The sequence below is a fragment of the Synchiropus splendidus genome, chromosome 6 (assembly GCF_027744825.2).
Source record: "Synchiropus splendidus isolate RoL2022-P1 chromosome 6, RoL_Sspl_1.0, whole genome shotgun sequence".
NCBI lineage: Eukaryota > Metazoa > Chordata > Actinopteri > Syngnathiformes > Callionymidae > Synchiropus > Synchiropus splendidus.
Genome location: NC_071339.1, coordinates 1241357 through 1266891, shown reverse-complemented (window position 1 = coordinate 1266891; position 25535 = coordinate 1241357). Strand labels below are relative to the sequence as shown.

At 48.1% G+C, this 25535-nt stretch overlaps 2 protein-coding genes across 4 annotated transcripts; one reads left to right on the top strand and one right to left on the bottom strand.

Moving 5' to 3' along the window:
- Window positions 1-12350: 12350 nt before the first annotated feature.
- LOC128760972 (uncharacterized) lies at window positions 12351-19167 on the top strand. The gene is made up of 3 exons (XM_053868776.1): window positions 12351-12509; window positions 13532-14365; window positions 15457-19167. Exons 1-3 carry the CDS (start codon window positions 12363-12365, stop codon window positions 15658-15660), a joined length of 1185 nt encoding a protein of 394 aa, XP_053724751.1. The 5' UTR covers window positions 12351-12362; the 3' UTR covers window positions 15661-19167.
- Window positions 16139-23946, bottom strand: LOC128760974 (nucleoplasmin-like protein ANO39). Of its 3 annotated transcripts, XR_008414889.1 has the most exons (5): window positions 23589-23945; window positions 22276-22679; window positions 19798-19891; window positions 17790-17877; window positions 17565-17713 (listed from the first exon to the last, which is right to left on the bottom strand). XR_008414889.1 is itself a non-coding variant. In XM_053868779.1 (4 exons), the coding sequence occupies exons 1-4, from the start codon at window positions 21075-21077 to the stop codon at window positions 17258-17260; spliced, it is 690 nt and encodes a 229-aa protein (XP_053724754.1). In that variant the 5' UTR covers window positions 21078-21492; the 3' UTR covers window positions 16139-17257. The 3 variants fall into 3 exon arrangements, 2 of the variants coding, with proteins under 2 accessions (XP_053724754.1, XP_053724753.1); XM_053868779.1 differs by lacking the exons at window positions 22276-22679; window positions 23589-23945 and adding an exon at window positions 21026-21492 and having other exon boundaries at window positions 16139-17713; XM_053868778.1 differs by having other exon boundaries at window positions 17565-17877; window positions 23589-23946.
- Between the last annotated feature and the right edge of the window lie 1589 nt (window positions 23947-25535).

The following is a 25535-nucleotide window of genomic DNA, read 5'->3' as shown; positions in this document are numbered from 1 at the left end:
GACACACAACATTTCAGGGAGTCATATCTGCATTCACGGACAGACTGAGGGATGAACTGGCGCAAAGGGTGTGTGTGTGTGTGAGGAGTTATGTAACCGGGGTGGGGGTCAGAGGAGGAGGAGGAGGAGGAGTGCGGGCGCAGCACACAGTCTAGAGACCTAATGACAGTGCACAACCGTAGCTCTGCAGCAAACACAAGAGAGCGCATCTTCTGCTACAGTTTCCTTCTGCGATGTGCCTCGTGCCAGATACATGCGTGCACAATGTGGTCTGCTAATTGTTTCACTAAATAATTGATCACTATGGCTGCAGGCCGGTTAGATAAAAGGTGCAGTAAGTGCAGTGCATACAGGCATTATTGGTTCCATATGGGAAGATTATTTTAAAGTCCAGTGATGTTTCATCCCCAGATGTTTGCATGGACTGATACAGAGGGTTTTCACGGCGCATCATCAAACCCAGCAGCCGCCATGTTGGAGATACTCACTGCTCAGCAGAGAGCGGTACTGAAGGCGATTCTGCAGCGATTCCTTAAAAAATGGTGAATTATGGTTGTGTTTTGGGTTGTATGAATCGTTCCGATCGTGAAAAACATTTGGAATTTTATCAACTTCCAAAAGCGATGACAAAATCAAGGAGAACAATGCCAGAAGTTGTCGGAAGAAAGGAGTCACTTGTGGTTAGCGAAGCTGAACCAGGACCTTTGTGGCGAAACTGTGGATGACATCCGAATATTTTGCTCATTAAAAAAAAGAAAACGTATAGCCGATGACTGTTAATTTGCACTGTATTGGGGTGGAAGAGAATACACAGAAGAGTTTATTGATGCCAACCCACACAGTCTTCAGAATGTTCCCTTACAAGCTATCTCTCTCCCACACACACTCAAAATGAAACACAAAACTATTTAAATCACATTCTCATATAAGGTGCAAATGTCATCGATGACTCGGTATAACAGTTCCCTGACCCATCCGCACCCCATCTGGTTATACGCCTCTGAACTCCGGTGACAGTTCAGGTCCTTGGCGGTGGATGGAATAGGCGAAAAAACAGGTCATTGACAATATCAGGATGGGTCACCGACGGCAGAGTGTCCGGATCTTCGTTCACCCATGACGACGGAGCCAACTCACATGGGTCTGCACCACCAATAAAGCTCAACTTCTCCAAGTGTCGCGCATTTTCCTGTTCATTAAGTCCCTCTCTGTGTGTCCTGTCACTCCCAACTCGTTTCGACAAGCCTTTCTGGGGGTTTTTGTGTGTTTCCATCCCACTTCATTCACAGTCTCTGGGGATGTTTACAAAGAGCATCTCCAACATGGCGGCGTCCCAGTTGGATGATGCGGTGATGACGCGCTGTGAAAACTCTCTATGGAGAGGTATTTTTTCCAGTTCAATCTCAATATGTTTTGTGAGTCATTATGAGGCCATAAAAAAGAGCACTGACAGGCCAAAATTAAAGATTCAGTACAACCAACAACATGTGTGAGAGAGTGCATGATGGAGAGAGAGAGGAAACCACTGAGCTTCACACTGGACCTGAACACAAGACTCAATGCTCGTCTGATGGCATGACGTCAGAGGAGAAGCCGGGAAAAGTGAATGTAACTCGTAGCTATTATTATGGTGAGACAGGCATAGGCTGGCTGCTGGAATTGAGTGGGTGGATCTTACACATCTTCTAATAAGCAAACACCTCCAGGGTCCGCGAGGAATGTTGTAAGCATCATTTGTCACGGGGCTCAACATTGACAATAAAGTGCATCCCACTCACCAGAAACGACCAGTAGAAGGTAGAAACGCATCCTTGCTTCTGAGAGCCGCCGGGCTCAGGGGACGTTCGTGCCATAGAAGTGAACTCTTTCGGTCACTTTCGCCATGAAATCCTTCAGGACAGCCGTGGAGAGCGAGGCTGCGAGCCCAAGACAGGTGTCTGCGCAGCTAACTAGCTTAGCCTCGGGTCGCGACACCTCACGACGGCTAACTGAAAGTCCGGCGAAATGACGTGAAGCGCGGTCTCCAGCAGTCACAGCAAACCGTCCGCCTTCTTCGAACTGATCCACAGTGACGCGTTTTCGTCCTCGAACTCCACCTGGGGCAGACTCAGACCAACTACTGAACGGATGGGACAAAGTGACGTCATCGCCACCAGCCCCAACCAATTCCCAACATCTGGGAGAAACCCCGCGAAATGACGAGGAAACGGAGGACTTCGACATTATAAAATGGTGTTAGATAATAAACTGTTCGCATATATGTTCTCATCTTTTGATGGATTCGGCATTTTCACATTGTGTTAATTACGTGAAGTTCGGTATGTGTGTTTGACTTGTTTTACGTGTGTCGCGCGGTTGACTTTACGACACCAGGTTGTTATACGACATGGAAAAGGTGTCGCAAAAATGTCTACCTACGTACGTTTGAATTACTACCTAATGGATGTTATACAGGTGTGACACACCAAATAAATAAACGTAAGACATTACAAAGTCCACCTTCATAATGGAAGGAGAAGCTGCAAACCCAGCATAAATCATATTATATTACCCGTATACGTACATATATTTAAAGATAAATGTTTCAGTGCAGACTGTAGGATTCGACATTTAGCTAACGTTTAGCTGTCCTTTCTGCTCACCACCTCCTCTTTCGCTGGTTAGCATGAGCATAGGCTGGTAAGTCCCATGTGTGTACATTCTGGTGAAATATAGATGCTGGTGCTTTAACATGTAAGGCTCATTTCAATATAAAAATTTCATATGTGGGTCAGGAGAACACCAACGGATCTAGGTTAACTTCAGCTCAGCTCCAGATGAATGACTTACATGAGAGCAGGGTGCTGAGCTACAGTCAGCTTTTAAAGACGTTTTTGGTTGTCTCTTGACTTGACATACTGTACTTATTTTAGCGGTAAGCTAGAAGACAATTTGCTGCAGATGGCGTCCGTCACTGGGCAAAGAAGAAACGCTCAAAAGGGACACTTGTTTTCATGGTAAGATTTCATGACATTTAAAAGAGCCTTATTGTTTCCTCAATGAAATGCGGACACATAACAGCAGTATGAAACTTAAACTCTTGTAACATCCATCAAGTAATACATGGGTAGATATGTCAGCGGATACTGTAATGAGAAGGAGACATGACTATTTTGAAAGAAGCTGTAGTGTTTTCAATCAATCAAGTACTTTTTCCAGGAAAAAAACAAATCCCACAAAAGCAGAGTTAACTCATGATCAATCACAAATTCAACTATTTGGTTGATGAAGTCTTCCTCTGAGTCAGATTTAAAAATAAAGGAGGATTCATTTCCGATTAACTCTGCTGTCACTTTAAATAAGATTCAAACCTTCAGTCGATTGACAGCCCTAATATATTCTAAAATTACTTCACATTTAAAACACATTTTTTTAATTGTCTTTTAAGTGGCTCGAAAAGCCTCCAGGTACATTTCAGTTGTGCAACATACTCGTGTTCAGTGATTTTAGTCCTTTAATGAGTCTATGAAAAAGCCATGGGATCATGAGCATTTGCCTCTCCAGCATCACATCTCACTGCCTCCTCCTTCTCTTGTCTCCAGAGATTTGTTAATAGGTTTTGTCTCATAGCGTGCTGCAAGCTCTCTGTGTCGCGAATGGCTGCCTTCCAACTGTGTGTTTTTGTGACTAACACGACACGCACACACCAGTCTGAGGTGCGTTCATGTATAATTAGAGCTAATTTTTCTGGGGTATATATATATATATATAAAATATATATATACATATATATATAAAAACATATATATATATTTATATATATATATATATATATATATATATAGCGATGGTAGGTGTCTGGTAGGGATTGTTTTCACAACTCTCCAGCTTTACACACTGTACATATACAGTTATATACAGTTCTCACTTCTCCATCACGACCACTCGCCTCATCCCGCCTGCCCCTCTCTCTCCTCTGTGCTTAATTTCTCCTCCTTCACTCCCCCCTCCACACCTTCTTTTGTCCTTTTCCTTTCCATCCAGAATGGACAGGCTCATGATAATGGAAACGTTGCCATGGCGACAAAGCAACCGTGTGTGTGTGTGTGTGTGTGTGTGTGTGTGTGTGTGTGTGTGTGTGTGTGCGTGTGTGTGTGTGTGCGCGCGAGAGAGAGTTTGACTATCTATGTGTGGCTGGGTATTTAACCTCTTAATCCTGACCACATGTCAGCCATTAGCAAATGAAGAAACCAAAATATACTCAAGTGTCTCTCACACATGCACTTGCACAGCAATCCTCCACATTGAAAGATTTCCACTGGAAGCAAAGACGTTTCAGTGTCTTATGACGGAGAGATTAGCAGGGCATAGCCTCCCCATCAGTGGCGCGGGGAGCCGGGTCTGGCCCTCCTGCTATTGTGTTTGTGCGTCTCCTAAGTGTCAGCACCTCTTCGCAGACACACCAAAGAGAACGGTGCTGAAAGCTTGAATTAAAGCCTTCTCATCCTGCTTTGCCCCTGGTAAGCTCTACCAGTGGGATTGCAGAAGAATTGGCTGGGATTAGCTCAACGCTGCCATGTGGCAATCGCAGCCAATGACCTGCAGACACGCCCATCTAGAAGCCTGCCGCTCTGACTTAAGCAACCGGAGCTGTAATTACTCCACAACTTGATGTGGAAGAATCCCGCGCCATCACAGGACAGCTTATATTTTGGTGAATAAATGGCTGTCTATAGGGCTGGCCAACCAGTCCGAGGCTCAGAGCCCCGTAATTTTACTGTGTTGTTGAACAAAGCCACATGCTACAAACACGTCAGGCTGTGAGGCTTCACCTGAGCAGCTGCTCACCTGACTCAGTATAGCGGTTAAAGCTCTTCCCTGTGTGTCACCAGGTTGCTGGTTCACGTCCGGCGTACGTCTCTTGTGCATGTGTTTTTCAAATCCCTCCATTTGACCCTGATCCTCCTGGAAATATCAAGCGACATTGATAGAAATGTGGGCGCCATTGACTTGACTCCTCTATGTTTGGACGTGGCTCATGCCACCAATAACGTGGCCCCGGTCTGTGTGTGTGTGAGCCACGCTGCAGACTGGAGCGTCTCATCTTCACCCCACTGAATTCAACGGACTTCACCTCCATCAACAGTGAATCACAGGTGAAACACATGCCAGACCTTTAGTTGAGGGAAGGACTGACGTGGAACTGAGTCATGTCAGTGGTGTTGATGGTGGATCTGATGAGGCTGAGGACCACCACTCACATCGCCATTGAACCTGCTCCAAGTCCCGCCTTGGAGCACGTGCGGCAAAGTTTATTGTTTATGTTTCAAAGTTAAACATAAGTCAAAGTCTTTGTACAATATTCTGACATTTCGCTGGGATAGCTCTGACTTTTTCCTCTTATTTCCTGTATAAACCATCATCTCAACAGCAACTTGACCAAAACAGCAGTCAGTTCGGCGGCTCATTTGGTGAAGAGCCGCGTGAAACTGGGGAAAGAGCTGCGTGAAACTGGGGAAAGTGCCGCGGGTCGGCCAGGTCTGAGCTATTGCATGCAGATGGCTCCCGCCTATTGATCTGTTGTGCTCCACAAGGGGTTAAAAAAAGAGGGGGGGTGTCCCTTCTGTGAGTTTGATGAGCGGGCTGTAATTGAATGGATGCGACCAACCTCCCTCCATCTGCTCACACAAACTTCTAATTGCAGATGATTCCCTGCTGAACATGAAATCACTCTCCCATTTGCATCAACATTTACATAAGTTGTTCTTGTCAATGGTCTCTTTCAGTCGGCGAGTAGCTTTGAACAATTCTGCCAATCGTTCACCACCATATCTCCGGCTGCAAAAATCATCAATGAAAACCTGAGCTGCTGGGTTTTTTTTACATTTTGGAAATGAAACTATTTGTTCTTTTATGCGTGACTTGGTAAGTGAAGATATCGAAACATGAATTCCTAAGACGACAGCAGCTGCAGCGGCTGGACAAACTGCTGACACGGCTGAACGCGAGAACAGGGGAAAATGCTTTGCCCTTGTGATGGCTGTTCCTTCCAGTCTGTCTGAAGCAGCTGATCTTCTGTACTTAACTGCCATTGTAGTACACCCGAGATCACAGGTGAGCAGGAGCTTATCCCCGCTCCATCAGGTGAACCCAAATGATCTTCACGGAGGTGAGAGTCTAGCAGGACTCGTGGGGTTTTATATAACAGAGGTGTCTCGCCCAGCAAACGGCTGCAAGTGCGTGGTGTTATGGTTGGAGTCCCTGAGCGTGCTTGGGAAGGAGCAGGCCGGGCTTCTCTGTTTGAAGGTTTGTTTCTCCTTCTTACATCATCGGTGGCTTGAACGGTGAAACACATTTAAACTTCAGTTTCATAAATAAATAAAATTTCCATGGTTCAAGAAGTTCATGCTGCTCACACACACGACCACCAAGTTTTGTTTGGTGGGCAAAAACACAGCAAGAATCTTGACCAATACCTGCATATCACAAGTGACATCTGTTCCTCGTGCCATAGCCCAGTGAATGTGCCTGCATTTTATTTTCACTCATATCGTTTCACCAGCCATTCAGCTGTTGTTCCTGAGGTCTGGATGGATCCATCCGCTCCCACAACTCAGATCCAGAGAGGCTGGTGGGAGCTAACAGCAGTGCTCTGGTGAATGCTTGCTGCCCATTGACTGAACTGTCCATCACACTGACCAAAAACAATGTTGTGTAACATGACGTGTTGGCCCAAATGGATGCATATGATTGACAGCAGCCTCTCGACAGACGTCACCCAGACGTGATGGTGACATGCAACCAGCACAGAGATGAATCCGCAAATCAAAAACAGTGTAAATATCAGCCCTCCGGAGTCGATATGACATTTGGCTGTTTACTTTCATGTACCCGCGTGAGAAGGACCCACCAGCGGCAAATGTCTCTGTCTGTCTGTCTCTCTGTCTGTCTATCCATCCATCCATCCGTCCCTCTGTCTGTCCATCCATCCATCCCTCTGTCTGTCTGTCTGTCCATCCATCCATCCATCCGTCCCTCTGTCTGTCCATCCATCCATCCATCCGTCCCTCTGTCTGTCCATCCATCCATCCCTCTGTCTGTCTGTCTGTTCTTCTGCCCATCTGTCCATCCATCCATCCATCCATCCGTTCATCTATTATCCATCCATCTATCAATCCCTCTGTCTGTCTGTCTGTCAACTGGACATGACAAAGACTCCAAGTTTTTATATATATATATATATATAATTTTTTTTTCTATATATTTAAGCTTTATCAAAACACAAAACTGGAATCAGCTACCATCAGCAGTCTGCAAAGTCTCCTTTTTATTTCAAGAGAGTCTTTTAAATACAGTAGGGATGGACAAAATAGTCAGATTTCTGGCAACCCTCTCCACCATTCTCAGAGGCGCCGCTGTAGAAACCTGGCAACCCCCACTTCAGCAGTGACAGCTCCGACTCCCCGGCTCACTGCCCGCTCGGCTGGTGGCCGAACAGGAGCGCTTCAACACAAGTGGAAATGATTTTGACTTTTCCACCCATGACAGCGCTGTCAGGGCGACACTTCGGTCCAACGTGTGATCCAGTGTCTGCATACAGTGTTGAACTTTTCAGATATTAACAATAGAATTGCAGTTTGTGTGTTCAACCTTTTGCCTTTTGTTTACAATGTTAGCCTGACACTGTGGCTAAGCTAGCTTGAACTATGAGGACAACAATTCATTTGTTGTCTACTTTCATTTCAAAAATAATCTAACCCCCTTCTTTGAAAAACATGGATAAAATGTATTCCACACTATTTATGCATTTATTATAAAAAATTTTATTTTTTAAAAACTAAAATGTTATTCGACTTCAGCCACAACTTTTCATTTTGCTGATCCCTAAAATAACAGCTGGGAAACTCCATGAATGAAGGCAGTCTCTCTTTCATCAGAACTGGCTGATTCACTTGGCAGCTATTATCTTGCACCATTTAAGCTGAGAGTGGCTTCAGCACTTCGTGATCCTGGCTGGAGGGCAAGAGTTGTTGAGAGATGGCTCTCAGAAGAGCAGAGCTCTCATCTGTCTAGGCTTGATTTACTGTAGTTTATCAGCGTAAGACGCAAACAGAACAACCGGCTGACTTCCTCCATTTATATAAACTAGAAAACAGACACAGGCATCTTTGACCAAGCTCCAAATCTTAGGGTTTGTTTCCCCCTCTGTGGTGTACGACCATGGGAAATGGTCTCGGGGACACCTGGGCAAAGCTTTGTTGGCGAAGGCTTATTCACCAACAAGAAGGCAATGTTCATCTCCACTGCCAACACACGTGAATGCTGTGTCCAGTGACGCTCACTTGTTTGAGGAAGCACCCGATGAGAGGAGCAACAAAGGCCATCCATCAGAGCCGTTACTTCAGTGTGAGGTTCTGCAACTGCCAGTGTGACAGCAGTATCCACTGTTCCCTGCCATCTGAGTCAAGTTCAGCCGTGATGCACCTCGTCCATCCAAATCACTGCTTCCCCTCAACTGTCTGGAGTGATGCAGCTTTGACTGCAGGAACACTGGGGAGGTTATTCCGTTCATCCTGACCCACACTGAGCTGAAGCCCTGCGGTTTGAAGGACAAGAAGTATCACTCACCTGCCACCTGTACTGCCACGTCCTCTTGGTCAACAGCGCGCTGTCACTCGATGAAATGCTTGGAACACAGGTCCATCTGTCAGGTACATCCAAGGTGACGTCACCAACAATAGATCCTTCAGGGAAGCAGAGATGAGCTGGAGACTGAACAGCAAGAGGCTGTTCTGACGGAGGCTGGAGTGAGCACGCCCCGCACAAAATCCCCGGGTATTAGAACGTCACATGACCACCCATCTCCACGGTCAGAGAGCAAGAGGATGAAAGCAAGAAAGGAGGGAGAGAGAGAGAGAGAGGACGGGGGAGGCTGGGTGAGTGGGGCGAGGGTGATAGTTGAGGGCTGGTGCAGGGCTGCTCAATCCTCCTTTTCATTCTGGTGACAGAAGAGGACGCAGGAGCCAATAAGGCGGGCGGGAGGGGGGCGCTCCAAGCCCCTCCCCAGGCTGAGGACCAAACACTGGCACACACAGAGACAAAAGGCAGGCTGGGAAAAAAGCAGAAGAAAAACACGGATATTAATATTTAAGCAGCTCAGAGTGACAGATTTGCTCGAGACGATTAATTCCACTTCCAAATCTTTATGTTGGAAGATTTGAAAATGTATTTATCTTTTTCTGCTACATGGCAGACGTTAAAGCCATCAGATGATTTTCCTGAATGTGTCTTTGTTTTTGCTCTTCTGCACCCCTGTTTTGCTTCTGTCAACTGGGGCAACCTCAAGTCATTTATCAGAGTGAATATCATTGGTGCGACACATTGTAGTGTGAGGCTGAGGGCGATGGAGACGGGTGAGACGGGGGTGTCCACACTTGTGAAGGGGAGATGTGCTTTCATCACACGGTCAAGGCGTTGTTTAGTTGCCTGTGTCATGAGCATGGCAAGACTTTGAAATGTTCTGCAGGAGGAGGGACTTGTGAAGCCTTGGTTCAGGCCCGTCTGCTCCATCTCACGTGTCTGTGTCCTCCTGTGACGTCCTGAGCCTTTAATTACACCTATCCGTGTCTTAACCTACATCATGGGTTCTGCTGCACAGTTTGAAGTGATCAAGAGGTCGGTGGTTGAAGACCAGCACGTCCCAGTTACTACTACTACTACTACTACTATTAGAGTAGCTCTGACTCATCTGATGTTCATTCAGTAACAACTCGCCCAATGTTGCAGAAGTGATTGGTCTCTCCAAATGTAGACCGCCACCAGTCAACTTTGACTGTGGGTGAGTGTTTATCATCCTGTTTTGTTACCAGCCAAGGAGTGATGCGGAGGGGAGTGACTGGGCCGAGCATTGCTCAGTGGTTTCGACTAGTGATGAGGAGATGAGGCTTCATGAAACAGTGTTGCAGGGCTGACTCAACAGTGTCCTGGTCTTCAGAAGCCACTACATGATGATGACATTATACACCAGACAGCGCCACCCGGTGACTCTATTTCATGAAACGTAGTACTTGTTACAAGAGCTGCCCGAATCTTTATCAATGGAAAAAAAAGAAAACAAATGTACACAGTACGTACTGAAGAAAGTGAAAAAAATTAAAATATATACATGGAATTCCAACCTGAAATATTGGAAGGAAAATGATATGAGATGAAACAGCAGAGGGGAAGTGAAAGGACGACTCACACACACGGGCACAGTTTCTTTTCTTTTCTTTACCTTTCTGTATTTTTTATATGTCTAACGTACATGCTGGCACGAAGGTCTGTTCAACGACAAAGTCCCTGGCTTTTACTGGTGTACAGGTTTCTTTTTAAGGTTAAAACTTCTAGTCATCTGCTATTTAGAATATTCTTCTCTTTTGAAACGGGTGTGTACTTCAGTCGTGTGTTGTGACCTAGTGACCAATTCTGCCATCTCTATGAACCTGTCATACTTGCTATTTACTTTACTTTGCACTGGCACATAAGTTCAGAAAATCATCTATAGGCTGATCAGGATGGCTGATTTAAGACGTATGTTGACTCGAGTGACGACTCTCTTTGACTTCATCCAAAGCACTGACATCATATTCCGGGATCATTCTGCTGTCCACTGCTGAGACGCACGGTTTCCTACATTTGAGCATTATTACCATCTAGCGGTTGGCTTAGGTACTTCTCCCATTTCATTGTTTTTCTATGAAGGTTGTGGTGGCCATGGAGGGTCTGACCTGGTGCCTCGTCCTGGACTGACGGCAGGACGATGGCGACTTCACTTCCGCTCAGAAGTGTTGGCCTGTGCTGATGGTGGAACTGGCTGCAGGTGCCTCCTCTGATAGTGACCATGCTCCAGGCAGATGCGCTCCAACCTTGACCAGGTGACAGAGGGCTGGAGAGGAGACCGCCTGACCGAGAGCAGAGCCAAGACAAGTCTGAGATGGTCACCCAAGTGAGTGCACAACACTGTATTCAGTGTTGATCATAAAAAAGGAAGTTGAGATAAAAAAAAACACATTATATGTTTTTTTTTATTTTTATTTGTGTTTTTTATTTTTACCTTCTTCTGCCACTTATCCGGGGTCGGGTCGCAGAGGCAGCATTCAGAGCAAGGAAGCCCAAACTTCCTGATCCACTCAAACCTCCTCCAGCTCCTCCCGGGGGATCCCGAGGTGTTCCCAGGCCAGAGTGGAGACATCATCTCTCCAGCCAGTCCTGGGTCTTCCCCGGGGTCTCCTCCCGGTAGGACATGCCCGGAACACCTCCCCAGGGAGGCGTCCAGGGGTCATCCGGATCAGATGCCTGAGCCACCTCAGCTGGTTCCTCTCCATGTGGAGGAGCAGCGGCTCCACCCCGAGCTCCTCCCAGATGACCCAACTCCTCACCCTGTCTCTAAGGGTGTGTCCAGCCACCCTGCGGAGGAAACTCATCTCAGCCGCTTGTATCCACGATCTCAGCCTTTCGGTCATGACCCAAAGCTGGTGACCATAGGTGAGGGTGGGAACGTAGATCGATCGGTAAATCCAGAGCTTCGTCTTGTGACTCAGCTTCTTCTTCACCACGACGCTCCGATACAGCGACTGCATCACTGCTGCCGCTGCACCGACCCCTCTATCAATCTCACGCTCCCCTTTTCCCTCACTTGAGAACAAAACCCCGAGATACTTAAACTCCGCCACTTGGGGCAAGAACTCCCCACTGACCCGGAGAGAGCAAACCACCTTATTCCGGTCGAGAACCATGGCCTCAGACTTGGAGGTGCTGATCCTCATCCCGGCCGCAAACTGCCCCAGTGGATATGCTGAAGGTCGATCCAATGAGGCCAGCAGAACAACATTGTCCGCAAATAGCAGAGATGAAATTCTGTGGTTCCCGCACTGGATCGCCTTCGACCTCTGGCTGTGCCTAGAAATTCTGTCCATAAAAGCAAGCAACAGAACCAGTGACAAAGGGCAGCCCTGGTGGAGACCAACACGCACCGGGAACAAGTCTGATCTACTGCCAGCGATGCGAACCATGCTCCTGCTCCGATCATACAGGAAGTGGACAGCACCGAGCAGAGGGCCCCGCGCCCCATATTCCCGGAGCCCCCCCCACAGGACACTGCGAGTGTTTTTGGTTTTTTATTTCATTTACTTTAAAGTTTACTAACGGTTGGGATGCTGTCAATCGCCATCACCCTGAGCAAAATACACTTAAAAACCAACCAGATGCTTGACAAAAACCTGGAACGCTGAACGGTGGAATGAAAGGCAAAGAAAGCAAAAGCTTTGTTCCCGCCGCGTGACGCTGCTTTGAAGGGACGCGTTACGTCACTGCTGCGCCGCTCTGTTTTGAAATGGACAAAGATGGAGGTCGCTCGCATCCTCATGCTTTATGCCGTCTACCAGGAAATGGAAGAAGAAATCGAACAGCAGTACCAGCGGCAGCTCGCCGTGCGGCGGCGGAGGAGAAGGGCGCTGTATTGCCGCTACCTGTGCCAGAGACGCGGCGAGGTGGGACGCGACGCACCGCCTGCTCCCTCCCCGCGTGACAGGTCACCACACGACAGGTGTCTGTGGTCTGGGTTGGACACGTAGCTCTAGTTCGTCAGAAGGAACCCAACCCGCGATGAGGCTCTCATTTTGATCAGAATCAGAAAAGCTTATTAAACCCAAGGGAAATTGTGTTCGTAACGTGCTCTGTACTCAACATATCACAATAAATTAAAAAGAAATAATATTATAAAGTGCAAAAACAAACTTTGAAACCATGTGAACAATGTGCAAGACAATGCAGTTCCTTCATTGTGATTTGTTCAGAGATGAATTGTACGGTTTTATTGCCACCGGGAGAAAGGAGCTCCTGCGGCACTCTGTCTTTGAGTTGTGCAGTCTCAGTCTGTTGGTAGGTGTGCTTCTGTATTGGACCAGGAGCTGATGGAGGCGGAGGGTGATGTTGAAACCAAGGATGCTCCTTAGTTTCAGGAGCATCCTTCTCTCCATAACCGTCTCCAAGGAGTCCAGTTTCACCCCCACCACATCACCAGCTTTGCGGATGAGTCTGTTTGCTCTGTTTATCTGCTGCCCCAGCAGAATCGCACGGGACACCAGCGACTCCTAAAGCATCCTCAGCATTGACCCGCGTACATATACGTTGTGAAATGTGAGCGTATGTTCAGTATCTCGATACGATAATGTTACACTCCCACCATCATTCGGCGCACACCAAGTCCGTCTTGCTCCTGAAGCCCAGCAAGTTCTTGCCCTGACCAGCCACTGTTTTGATACTGGCTTACTATGTTGTAAATAAAAGATACATAAAAAATGCATGTAAATTCCTGCATGGTCACACTTAACGTTTTGGGTCGGGGCGGTCCCGGAGCCCCAGTTCTGACACGAGAACAAGGGTCACAGACACAGAGCAGGTGATGAGTCTGTAGGCTGCGCGACGACGGACTGAGTTGTGGATGATCTTGTAGATGCCTGAGGACTTGATGACGGAGCCTTCAATGAAATGTTCCTCTCTGGTTCCTCAGAAGCCGCGTCACTACTGCTCCGTCGATCTGACAGTGCCGGTCCTGCAGAGGTACTTCGCCGGTGAAGACACCAGACCGGACCTGGGCGTCAGCAGAGAGGTGATCCACGAGCTCCTGCGGTCCATGAAGTCAGAGAGGCATCATGGATGGGGCCCCACCCTGGAGACGCTGGCCTTCCTCTTCTGGCTGGCGACAGGCTCGTCGTACCGGATCGTCTCCCTGGTCTTCAGCATGCCGCTCCCCACGGTCCACAGGATCATCCACAGAATGACAGAGGAGTTACTGGAGTTACTCCCGCGCTTTGTTCACTTACCGGACTCTGAAGAAGAGGTCAAGGCCATCGGTGACGGGTTCGCACGGTTGTCACGTCACAGTGCTTTCGCCAAAGCAGCCGGAGCGCTGGACTGTTGCCACATCCGCATCAAGTCCCCCGGGGGCCCGGAAGGTCAGGACTATCAGAACAGAAGCCTCTTTCCGTCCGTGGTCCTGCAGGCCGTCTGTGACCACCAGGGTTGCTTCCTCGACATCTTCGTGGGCTACCCAGGCGGAGTGCACGGGGCCCACGTCCTGACCAACAGTCCCATCTACTGCAGAGGGAGCTACCCTCCGCCGGGCTTCTTCCTGCTAGCAGACGGATACTACCCCTGCCTGGACCAACCCCTGGCCCTCATCACTCCGTTCAAGTGGCCAGTGAAAGGTGTGGAGGAAGAGCTCTTCAACTATCATCACGCCAAAGGACACGCAACCGTCCAGCTTGCTTTTGCCAAAATGAAAACCCGTTTCAGGTGCATCTTTCTGGACGCGCTGGAAGTGCAAGCACTCTTTGTCCCCAAGGTAACTTGAATTCTAATGGCTTTAGGTTCTCCACGGTGGATTAGAGAGGTCAGTTTTAGCAGAACTAACTACAGTATTTTCCACAAGGAAAATAGATCTTCTTCATACATGAGCCGCAGCGGTCCATAAGCTGCAGGTGCACTGGTGCTGTCTGCGCTGCAGAAAATGCACGAGGATCACTTCTAGTGATGCTCTAGTTCTAGGTTTGAAAACGGGCTCCAGCTTGGAGACTGACTCATGAAACAATCTGGGCCACGTTCTGAACTGGAATCATGAACCCCTCACGTCTCATTTACATTGAAAGTGTTGAAAATGTTGAAAAGCCTTTCATAATCGGTGGCCGATCGATGGGAGCGTCCATATATTAGCTGCGTCGTTTTATAAGGTGCAGGGTTCAGACCGCGAGAAAAAATATAGCGGCTTTTAGTCCGGAAAATACGGTAACTATATAAACTTTTTCAGCAACAGCCGCGATACATGTGACCTGGTGCCATTAGACAACACCGGTCAGTTCACTGCAGATGGCAAGTCTCAAACACGACCACACGTTCAACTGTTCCTGCCACTTCCTGTGGATCTCCTCTGCCTTTCTTCCCATTGGTGGTTGGACCAATGCTGGGTGGTCTCTTTTCTTCTGTGGGTAGCAGAGCATATAGTACTTGGTTGTGATGGGCAGATGAGGCCTCGTGAAACAGTACTGCAGGGTTGATGAAACGTTGCCCTTTTTTTCAGAGGCCTCTAGGTGGCGCTCTCGGTTTAGAAATGATGTGAGGTTTCAATGAATGAGTTGTTGAAGTCCAAACATCATACAGCAGACAGTGCCATCTGGTGGCCTCTGGAAAACAGGACCCTGTTTCATAAGCCTTATCAACCCTTCAATACTGTGTCTTGAAGCCTCATCTGCTCCTCACTACTGTGCCACGAAGCCTCATCTACTTCTCACGACTATGTCATGAAGCAACATCAGCCCTTCATACTGCTTCATGAAGCCTCACCTACTCCTCAATACGGTGTCATCAAGCCTCATCTATGAATCACTAGGTTGAAATGTTTCCTCACCTCCTGATAAGCTGTCGTACCGTGTCCCCCAGGTTGTGACGGCCTGCGTTATATTGCACAACATTTGCCTTCGCGTTGGCGACGACCTGGTGGAGAACGTGATGGAGGAGGACAACCAGCCCACCGCGGACTGTGACGGTGGCCAGAGCCCGAGCGGAGCCGAGTGGCGCGCAGCGCTGGCCAGAGAGGTTTCAACGTTTCCTGAGACACCAATGGACCACGACTACGTTAACTAGGCAGCAAAGGTCTGGCCGACAACATCAGGAGGATTTAAAGCTTTTAAGGTATGATCATATATTCAGGATGAATTGGTGTATTTACAATGTGCACCTGGATGCAACGTTTACGAGGGACCAGGGTTTTTGTTGCAGACCACTGATACCGATCACATGGATGGACAGTGAATTTATAATCCCAATGATGAGACCTTCTGAGTACGTGATGTGAAAACATGAACTTTAAATCATTTGAATTCAGCACTCCAAACTGGACGCCCTGTTTCCTCAGCAGGACGCCCTAAATGTATCACCAGTGCCTGTATGAGGCCCGACTCCTGGTGTCATCTCTCTGCTTTACATTCAATTGTGTTTCCGCCCGGTAACTTCACCAAATATGATCCAAAGTCACAGATTCTCCAACCTTTCACGACCTTATTTTGGCCATCACGGTCGCCATATTTGTTCACCGCCGTCATCTGGCGGTAAGTGGCGACACTGGCGTGATGGAAGCTGCTCTTGATGGGATGTGTGACGCTGCTAACAGGAGGAAACCGCAGATCAGTTCCAAAATTGAAACAGTCCTTCACGAAACTAACTCATTGCTTTCTAATGGGAATTTTCTGCGTGTTCGTCCGCTCACCGCATCCCAGCGGCAGGCGGACGAACACACAGCCCTTTCAGAATGTGAGCAAAATAGCTTCACAGGGATGAGAATTCCCGTCGTTCTACTGACTGAATCACGCGACAAGCCATGATAAATGAATGTTGTGGTGGTGACAGTTTAGCATCACAGCTGAAAACAACTGCTTATCTGGCATCAATATATGGAACAAGACGGAGACACAAGGCTGGACACACCATGGCTTGTAGTGAGGGAAGGAATCATCATCAACATGTTTTTATTATTGTTATTATTTAAATGAATGAGGGTCAGTCAAGTAAAACAGTCGCCCAGAGACCCCTGCATCTCACAGTGTTACCGTGTTATTTGACTCAGATGCTTGTTTGTCTGTTGTTTATTAAGTTATTTTGGGACAAATAGATGTTTACAGCTGTGTTTGTTACAAAGCAAGTGGTTAGTTGTCAGTCATTGACGTGGTGTGTTGGGAGGGGGCGGGGTTATGGCTTGGGGGCGGGGTTTTGGACGCCCCGTTTCACAATCCTAGCTAAAAGCCTGGCACCTGACTCACAACCCAACCGCTGACAGTCTTCAGACACCTGGCAGGAACGGACACCTGCACCACACTGCTGCCCTCTGAGGACCGGTTTGAGGCTGTCAAGTCTTCCTCACTATACGCTCACTCCAGAAGGGTTTTGCCAGGCGACAGGTTCTTGTAGCGTGTCATATGTTCAGTGTTCATATTCATCACGGAAGAAGCCCTGTGAGACACCATGTCAAATGGGTTGTCTGAAAATACACGTTGCTCTTCCTTCATCAACTTGCGTCTTCAGTTCACTCTCATATTTGGTGCGATTCACTGAGATGAGCAACTGTGATCTGTGTGCCGCCTGCGTCTCTCTGCAGGCAGAAGGTGCCTCATGCACAGGACGGGGAGCTTCTGTTCATACCCTCGTCTCTCCATTCATGAGGTTCACGTCAGGTTTTTGTGAGAAATTATTTTTTAATGAGCTTCTCCATCAAGTCAAAGAAGCGCTCGGCGCGTCTGTTGGCCTCCGCCGCCCGCCTCTCCTCCATCTCCCGCTGGTATTTCAGCTCCTCCCTGTACAGGGTGATGAAGGGGTCTTCCTCCCACCTCCTCTTCCTCCCCCGTGGGGCCAGGGAATTTCTGCTGCTGCTGCTGCCGCTGCCTCGCTCCTCTTCCTCCTCTTTCACTTCTGCTTCCTCCTTCCCGTCTTCCTCCTCCTCCTCCTCCCCCTCCGCCTCCGCCTGCTCGGCAGGCTGCACGGAGCGCAGGCCCGGCGTGTCCTCGGGGATGGAGGCGATCAGGCAGACGGGCATGAGGGACGAGCCCTGTCCCAGAGCCTGGTCCATGAGGTCAAACCAGGGCCATGTGGCCGGGGTGGGCAGCACGTCTTCGGACCCCCATCCTTTAGGGGGACACTTGCACTCCTGGTGTGTAGAGCGGAGAAAATACATCCATGAAAACCATGAGCACGACAGTGTTTAAGAGTGAAGAGGACTGTACTTTGTATTTCATCTTCAGGTTGTCCCACTTCTTTTTTGCCTGCAGGTTACTTATTTTGCCCACTAAGCCCATCTCCTCCAGAATAGTTCTGGAAAACAAGAAAAAAGGCAGATGAGTTCTTCATCAATACGGCGATCTGATCGGACCACATTCCCATTGAGTACTATTGTAGTGAGAAGCAGGATTTTGAAACAGTCCCACGTCAACCACTGCCTTCACAACTTCCTTTATAAAAAACAAGCTGGAAACATCTGTACAAAAATATATATATATTTTTAATAAGAACAAACATCTGGTTCTTCATCTTTTTCTTCCTCCTCTCTTTCTTCTTCTTTTTTCATCTTCTCCCTTCAGTGGTGGCCACAGCGGATCATCTTCCTCCATCTGTCCTCTGCTTCCTCTTCTCTCAAACCTCCAAACCTCATGTCCTCCTTCACCACCTCCATCAATCTCCTCTGTGGCCTTCCTCTCCACCTTCTGCCTGGCAGTTCCAACATCTCAACATCTTCATCTACCAATGTACTGTCTCTCTCTCTCTCCTCTGTCCATGTCCAAACCATCTCCACCCAGCCTCTCTGACTTGGTCTCCTAAACACCTGAGCACATGTGCTGTCCCTCTGATCCTATCATCATCCTGCTCTCACTCCCAGAGAGAAGCTCAGCATCTTCATCTCTGCTACCTCCAGCTCTGCCTCCTGTCTTCTCCTCAGTGCCACTGTTTCCAAACCATACAATGTTGCTGGCCTCACCAGCCTTCTGGACACTTTCCCTCTCATCCTTTTGTCACACATCACACCTGAGACTTTTCTCCAATGATTCCATCCTGCCTGCAGCCGCTTCTTCACCTCCTCCTCACACTCTCCATGGCCCTGGACAGTTGAGCCTCAGCACTTCAAACCCCCCACCTGGTTATGGTTTTAAAATGTCGATTCATACATTGTTAGTACAGTATAATGCACTTGTTTGTCACTATTGCTCAGCTGCAGTTATGAGACATGGCATTGAATAAACAAACTGCATCATTGACCCATGAATCAGGTCTGCATTACAACTGATGAAGCCAGAGCTCATGCACAAGAAATGGACTGACACTGACATGAAATCCTGACAGTGAGAAGGTGTTGAGGAGCAACCAAGGTGAGGAGACGATCCCATGGACTGGCTGCCATTCTTTCTCTCCACTCTACTGTAGAGTGTGTTGATGCTGATGCTGATCCCTCCCTCAGTCAAAGCAGCGCTGCTGTGGTGCGCCGCGCTCCTCTTCCCACACACTCACAGCCAAGAAGCCGCTCACGTGCTTCAACAACTTCCAGCTGTTTCTAAAGCTGATGCGCCTCTAACTGGACCACACACCTTCACCACAGAACCATGGAGGGAGGGAGGGAGGGAGGGAGCCGCCGCCAGGCCAAAGACTGTCTGCAGCGCAGAGCTAACAGAGCTAACGGCTAACCTGACCTGTCTGACTTCCAAACTGTATTGATGCTCATGGACTGTCAACGTTGGCTCTGGGCTTTAAAAGGTGGCTCTGAACAACTAAACGCACCACAAAATACATGTGAAGAGAGACAGAACCATTGTTGTTATGAAGCAAGTTCAGGCAGAGAAGCCGAGGATTTGTCTGGAAACTACAGTCACATCATGCAAAAGAGAAGTGATCCCATCCAAACAGTGATTTCAAGTCAGTCCACACATCAATGAACCATGACCTATTTTGCCATATTGCCGTCTCTTTCTGGACACATGGGAAACAAAGGCATTTTCTGCCATGTGTTTGTGCAAACAGCCTGGCAACAGAACAAGCCAGTGTCAGTAGCTGCAGTGTTTCACCAGTGAACAGGGAGTTTCTACAGGACTTGAAGCACCAGTGGCCCAGGCTCCTGTGGTGGTGAGTCCCGGGATTTTTTAAATGAACCAAGGGTGACGTGCACTGCATGAAAGAGCACTGACTCTCCTTCATGGTGTCTGCTCTGCTCCCATCCTCCAAAAGAAGGTCAAAGCTTCTCCTCACCTGTAGCCATTAGCTGCCGTGTCTCTCCCTCCAGTGAAGAGAGCACTGTGTTTGGCTCGCAGACGGATGAAGACCTCGGTTTGCTCTTTAGTCCCTGCAAACACAAGTCAACAAAGCACATTGGTTTGTTCTGATTCCATTTGTTCGAGTTCTGTGTGTGACGCACAGCTGTGAGGCCGCTAGGTGGCGCTCTTGGTTTAGAAATGATGTGAGGTTTCATTGGAAGGGTTGTTCAAATCCAAACGTTATAAAGCAGACACTCAGGACACTGTGTCATGAAGCCTCATCTGCCCTTCAACACTGTGTCATGAAGCCTCATCATCACCCAGTTTGTCTCAGATTTTGGACTTGTCTTGTTCAGTTCTAATTCAAATGAATTTCAAACTTTCTAACTCTTAGTTCACCATTATTTCTTGCAAGAAACGCACCACAACTAATTTAGAAAATGTATAAACATTGGAGAAACGCATTTTTTAAATCAAAATTTGTAAAAAAAAACAAACAAAAAAAAAAACTCTACAAGCATCCTGATTCACGTGGTTTTCATTTAGATTTTCCCATTATGATACATGATTTAAAGATATGGAATAATACAATACGAATGCAAAGACTTCAATGATATTACTGTGTACAGAAACGCAGACGCAAAAGCTGATTTTTTATGTGAAAAATATTCAATCATTTTAAAGTTTACTTTTTTGGGATAAACGTGTATCAAAGTATTTTTCAGAATATAGCAATTAAAAAAGCATTTTATATTTTATTCAGCTTCAGCTACAATCTTCCATTTTGGTAAAACTGTATTTTAAGGGGAAGAGAATACAGTTAAACTGAGCATAGCTCATGAAAATAATCTCATTCAGAAAGTGTAAAAACTTCTGATGAGTAAATAAGTTTTATTGAGAATTCAAATCAGAAATTTACTCCACTGATCTCAGGAGGGCCGCATGAACGCGGGCCGCAATTGGCCCGCAGGCCGCACCTTGCCCGCCTGCGGTCTCGTGCCACACGAACACATCTCCACGATGAACTCATCACCAACATTTAGGGAGGAACCGAGACGGACGGATCTCCCGGTGAACAAAGGTCTCCGAGAGGACAGACGGCGGATCGGAACAGGACTCGGGCGCCAGGCTCGTCACGGCTCTTGGGAACGCGCGGGAAAAGACTGAGCGCGGGGGCTGGGATCAGCTGCAACTCGAGCCAGCCCGGTCCCATTGCGACTCACATTTGAAGGCGCATCGGTTCGCCCCGCCGCCCTCGCCGCCGTCCTTCCCCATGTCTGGCACCTGCGGCGCTAGGAAACGTCGGGATGCCAAGAGCGCCGAGGACACTCGTCACGCATCCTCGGATTCCATGGGAGGGAAGCGCGGCGCCATCTCTGCTCCGCAGGCGAGGCGAGGGCGCTCTCTTCCTCTCTGGGAACGGTCCAATCGAAACAGACTCGGCTGCGCGCTGCGTCATGACGTCAGCGGAGAACTGCGCTACCCGGGTTTTATCCCTCTTCACCCCAAACATTCACGGAAAATGCTGAAATACTCAAGTGAAGAGAAACAAACCACACAACTCTGAGACACTCAGCTCCGTCAACACCCAGAGAGGGAAACTAAACCCACGACAGAAGCAGGTTTTACAAGCGAGTTCAGTGAGTTGAGTTGGGTGACACTGGAGAACAGCGACACCTGCCGGCACAGTAGCATCCAGTCGTTTCCATTCACTTGAGAAGCAGCAGTTCAGGCACCTGTCGAATGCTCGAGATGCCGCCAACACATTTCCACCAAGGACGTCCCAGTCCTCCACTTGATGGAGTCATGTCCTTGGAGGGAAGTGAAGTTGCCGAACACTCTGGCAGCACTGAAGTCCAGGCTTCATCTGTGCTCCTCCCACAGCAGCCGCTAGAGGGCGCCTTTTTTGTCCCCCAAAAATGGAAACGTCTAACACCCAACAGAGAGGAGACACAGGGCCGAAAGCATTGTTTTAAACAAACTAACACGAGGATTTAAGTGTCCAGTTAAAACACGGCGGTGACGTTTATTTTCCAACCTTTTTCCTCACACGTGTGATAAAACCAAGGAGTGTGTCACAACACGGCGAGCATACATCATTTCCTCAGTCGTCTGAGGATCCTACAGAAGCCAAAAGGAGCGATGGACTTAAAATACACTTTATTGTAACAAAAAAGACCAGTGATTTAAACACATTGTAAAAACACAACCGAGGTGTTTAAACCTTGACATAAGGGGAGGCGTCGTCCACACCCCAGGATCCCGGGCATCTTCACCCAAACCATGTCCACTATCAGAATCAGAATCAGAATCAAATTTATTGCCATGGTCAGTGGGGGAGCCCACTAACTAGGAAAGTGTTTTGGAATAACGTGCAGTCAAAAAGTAAATAAATAATAAAATAAAACTATGTGACCTTTGCCACACAAACCGAGGTCTTCATGAGCCGACTGTCCATCACGCCTGTGCTCACCTCCAGCTTCAGCCTGCCCAGCAGTTCTGTGGCGTCAGACTTCGCCGTCTTCTTCGTCCTCCTGGGCTCAGGTGGCCGCACCTTGATCCTGGGTTTCTTCTCACCAGGCTTCATGGACAACTCCGGTTGAAGCGCCTTCATTTCGTGAACTTCTTGGTCGTCCATTGCGCCGTTCTCCTCCTCTGGAGACGGTGCATCAGATTCATGGTCCTCTTCCCCCACGTCCCCTTCGTCTCCTTCCTCCCTGCCTGAGGCCCCTTCATCATCATCCTCGTCCTCATCACCCTCCTTATCATTTGTCTCATCCCCCTCCTCATCTTCTTCTTCTTCATCCTCCTCATCCTCGCTGGAGCTGTTCTCTTGACTGGCCCCTGTGAGGAGCCTTGCTGACGGGGCCTCGCCATCTGTGTGGAGAAAAACGTAGAGGAACATCCACTGCAACAACTTCATATATATATATATATATATATATATATATATATATATATATATATATATATATGTATATATACACACACACACATACAACAACGTAGTGTCGGCCACAAAAACAGCGTATGAAAGAAACCCATTCGTCGTTCATTTGACCTCAACAACAAACATGTAGCGCTACGGTGGCCTCAAGTGGACACAGTAGACGGATTCATGAGGCCCATCAGTCAGTTTGAGAAAGAATAAATACTCAGGTCACGATTATAAAAGTTGCTTCCAGTTCTTTGACGTCCAGCACTTTCAATATCAAGGTGGAACAGTGTCATTTCACGAGTATGTGAAGTTTCCAAGCCACATACTTAGAATACAGTTATTGTTCAAGTATCAAATCTGTACAGTTCATAGACAATTAAAAGGCTTTTATGCCATTTCACATCCAGTAATTTCTCTTTTAAGATGACTCTGTTTGACACACTGACAACTACCACGACCAGAACACTGTCTGAAGCACTATTAAATAACTTAATATTCAATAAGTCAGCGACCCGTGAAAGAGTTGAAAATGTTGTTGTTGATGTGCTGTAGGAGACACAATCCAGAGATATATAAAAAAAATCTTGTTCCAATACACTTAAAAACTCACTGAACCATGAAGTGACCACTAATTTCCATGTCGACGTTAGGAGCTCGGTCCAAACCAAAGCAGTCACGTGACCCACGAGGTCACCCATGACTCTGACAGAGAGGCACACAGGTAAATAAGAGGTTCAGATAACCAGACGAGACAGTCCGGCAGCTTCTGCGGAGCAGCGAGGGATGGTCCCGAACACCGTGTGAATATTGAGCCCAGACCCGGAGAGAGAGGGCGCCGTCACACTCACCGACCCGGTGGAGCCGGAGCTCTGGCTGCAACACGCTGTCGAGTAAGCGGCCATACTTGTCCAGGTTCGCCTCATAGTCGCAGATGGAGTTCTGGAAGAAGAGGAAGATCTCCTCCACCGCTGCGCTCAGCCGCTGATGGGCGAACGCCCGGACGTTCTCCAACAGGACTCTCTCTTCCTCCTCTGCAGACCTCGCGTCCTCCGTCACACCCACAGTCGGCGCCGCCGCGTCGACCGCCTTCTTTTTTCGGGGCATTTGAGGAGGTTTTTCACATGACAACAGGCAGAAACACAACCACCTGTAGCTCCGCTTCCTGTTGCAGGCGGAAAGCCTTCTTCTTCGTCTTTGAGTTCGATGGCGGTAGGTTTGTGCTACTGCCCCCTGGTGGTTGTAGTCGCTCGTCGCCGTGTTTACGGATCAAAATATTGTATCATCATGATTTAAAAGGATGGTTCGTTTTCTATTTTTAAATGCAGTGTGTTTTTATGCAGCTGTGGTTGCTCTCTTATTCATTATTATGATGTGAGCGTCACTCAAAGATGCGCCCACAAACGCCCGTCTGTTTTGAATCAGACAGAAAACGAAGTGAAGCAGAGCACTGCACATGCGCCCGAGCTCTGCGGTGATTGGTGAAAGAACTCCAGCGACATGCGCTCATTCCGTCTGACGGACTCTGATATTCTGAGACGTGCGTCGCGTATCTGCACCTTATGACTGGATGCGATTCACAGTTTACAATTCAAGCATCAAACCACTAGAGGGGGGTAAAGACTAACTAATGTTTAAACACACGACTTCAACTCACATTATTATGAACCTGTTCCTTTGGCGCTCGTTGCATCCATCCACCCTCCATCCATCTATCCATCATCCACCCTCCATCCATCTATCCATCATCCACCCTCCATCCATCTATCCATCATCCATCCCTCCATCTATACATCCATCCCTCCATCCCTCCATCCATCTATCCATCATCCCTCCCTCCCTCCCTCCCTCCATCCCTCCATCCATCCCTCCATCCATCCCTCCACCCATCCCTCTCTCCCTCCATCCATCCATCCATCGATCTATCCATCATCCATCCCTCCATCTATACATCCATCCCTCCATCCCTCCATCCATCTATCCATCATCCCTCCCTCCATCCCTCCATCCATACATCCATCCCTCCATCCATCCCTCCACCCATCCATCCATCCATCCCTCTCTCCCTCCATCCATCCATCCATCCATCCATCCCTCTCTCCCTCCATCCATCCATCCATCCATCCATCCATCCATCCCTCTCTCCCTCCATCCATCCATCCCTCCATCTGAATGAAAGTGATCTTAAAAGCCACAGACTGAGGAGACGACCATTGTTTTGATCAGGCAGATGAACTCTTGAGATCTAAGCGGAATGTGACGCTCATCCCTATCATGCACTGCATCTCCCACCGAGGAGCCTGATCTCACTGAAGGTTTCCATCAACACAGGGTTCACACCTCGGCTGCAACAACAAGCTTCAACGTCAGGGGTGTCACAACACACGTTCCAGTAATGTGGATGAGCACAACACAAGGGTAGTGTACAGTAAAGTCGTATTGCTTTGGCCAACGCTTCATTCATACCCGAGCTCTGTCACCTGCCTGGAACATGATGCTCATAGTCTTCTTCCTCTCAGAACTGAGCCTCCACATTAGTGCTGATGTTGTCGCCCTTTTTCCACTTCAGCCTCAGTCTTGTTGGGTTGTTGGCGTCCTGCTGTGACATGGACTGTGAGCGGAGGAGTTCAATCGACCCGACGCTGAGCCGATGAGTGACGAGACCGAGCACAGAGGTAATGAACATTTCACACACCAGATTAAGATCTTTGCTTCGCAGAAAAAGGGTGACAAACATCAACTTGGAGTGACAGGCTTCTGTGTGAGTCCAACAAAGACGCACCTTTGGTCTCATGGAG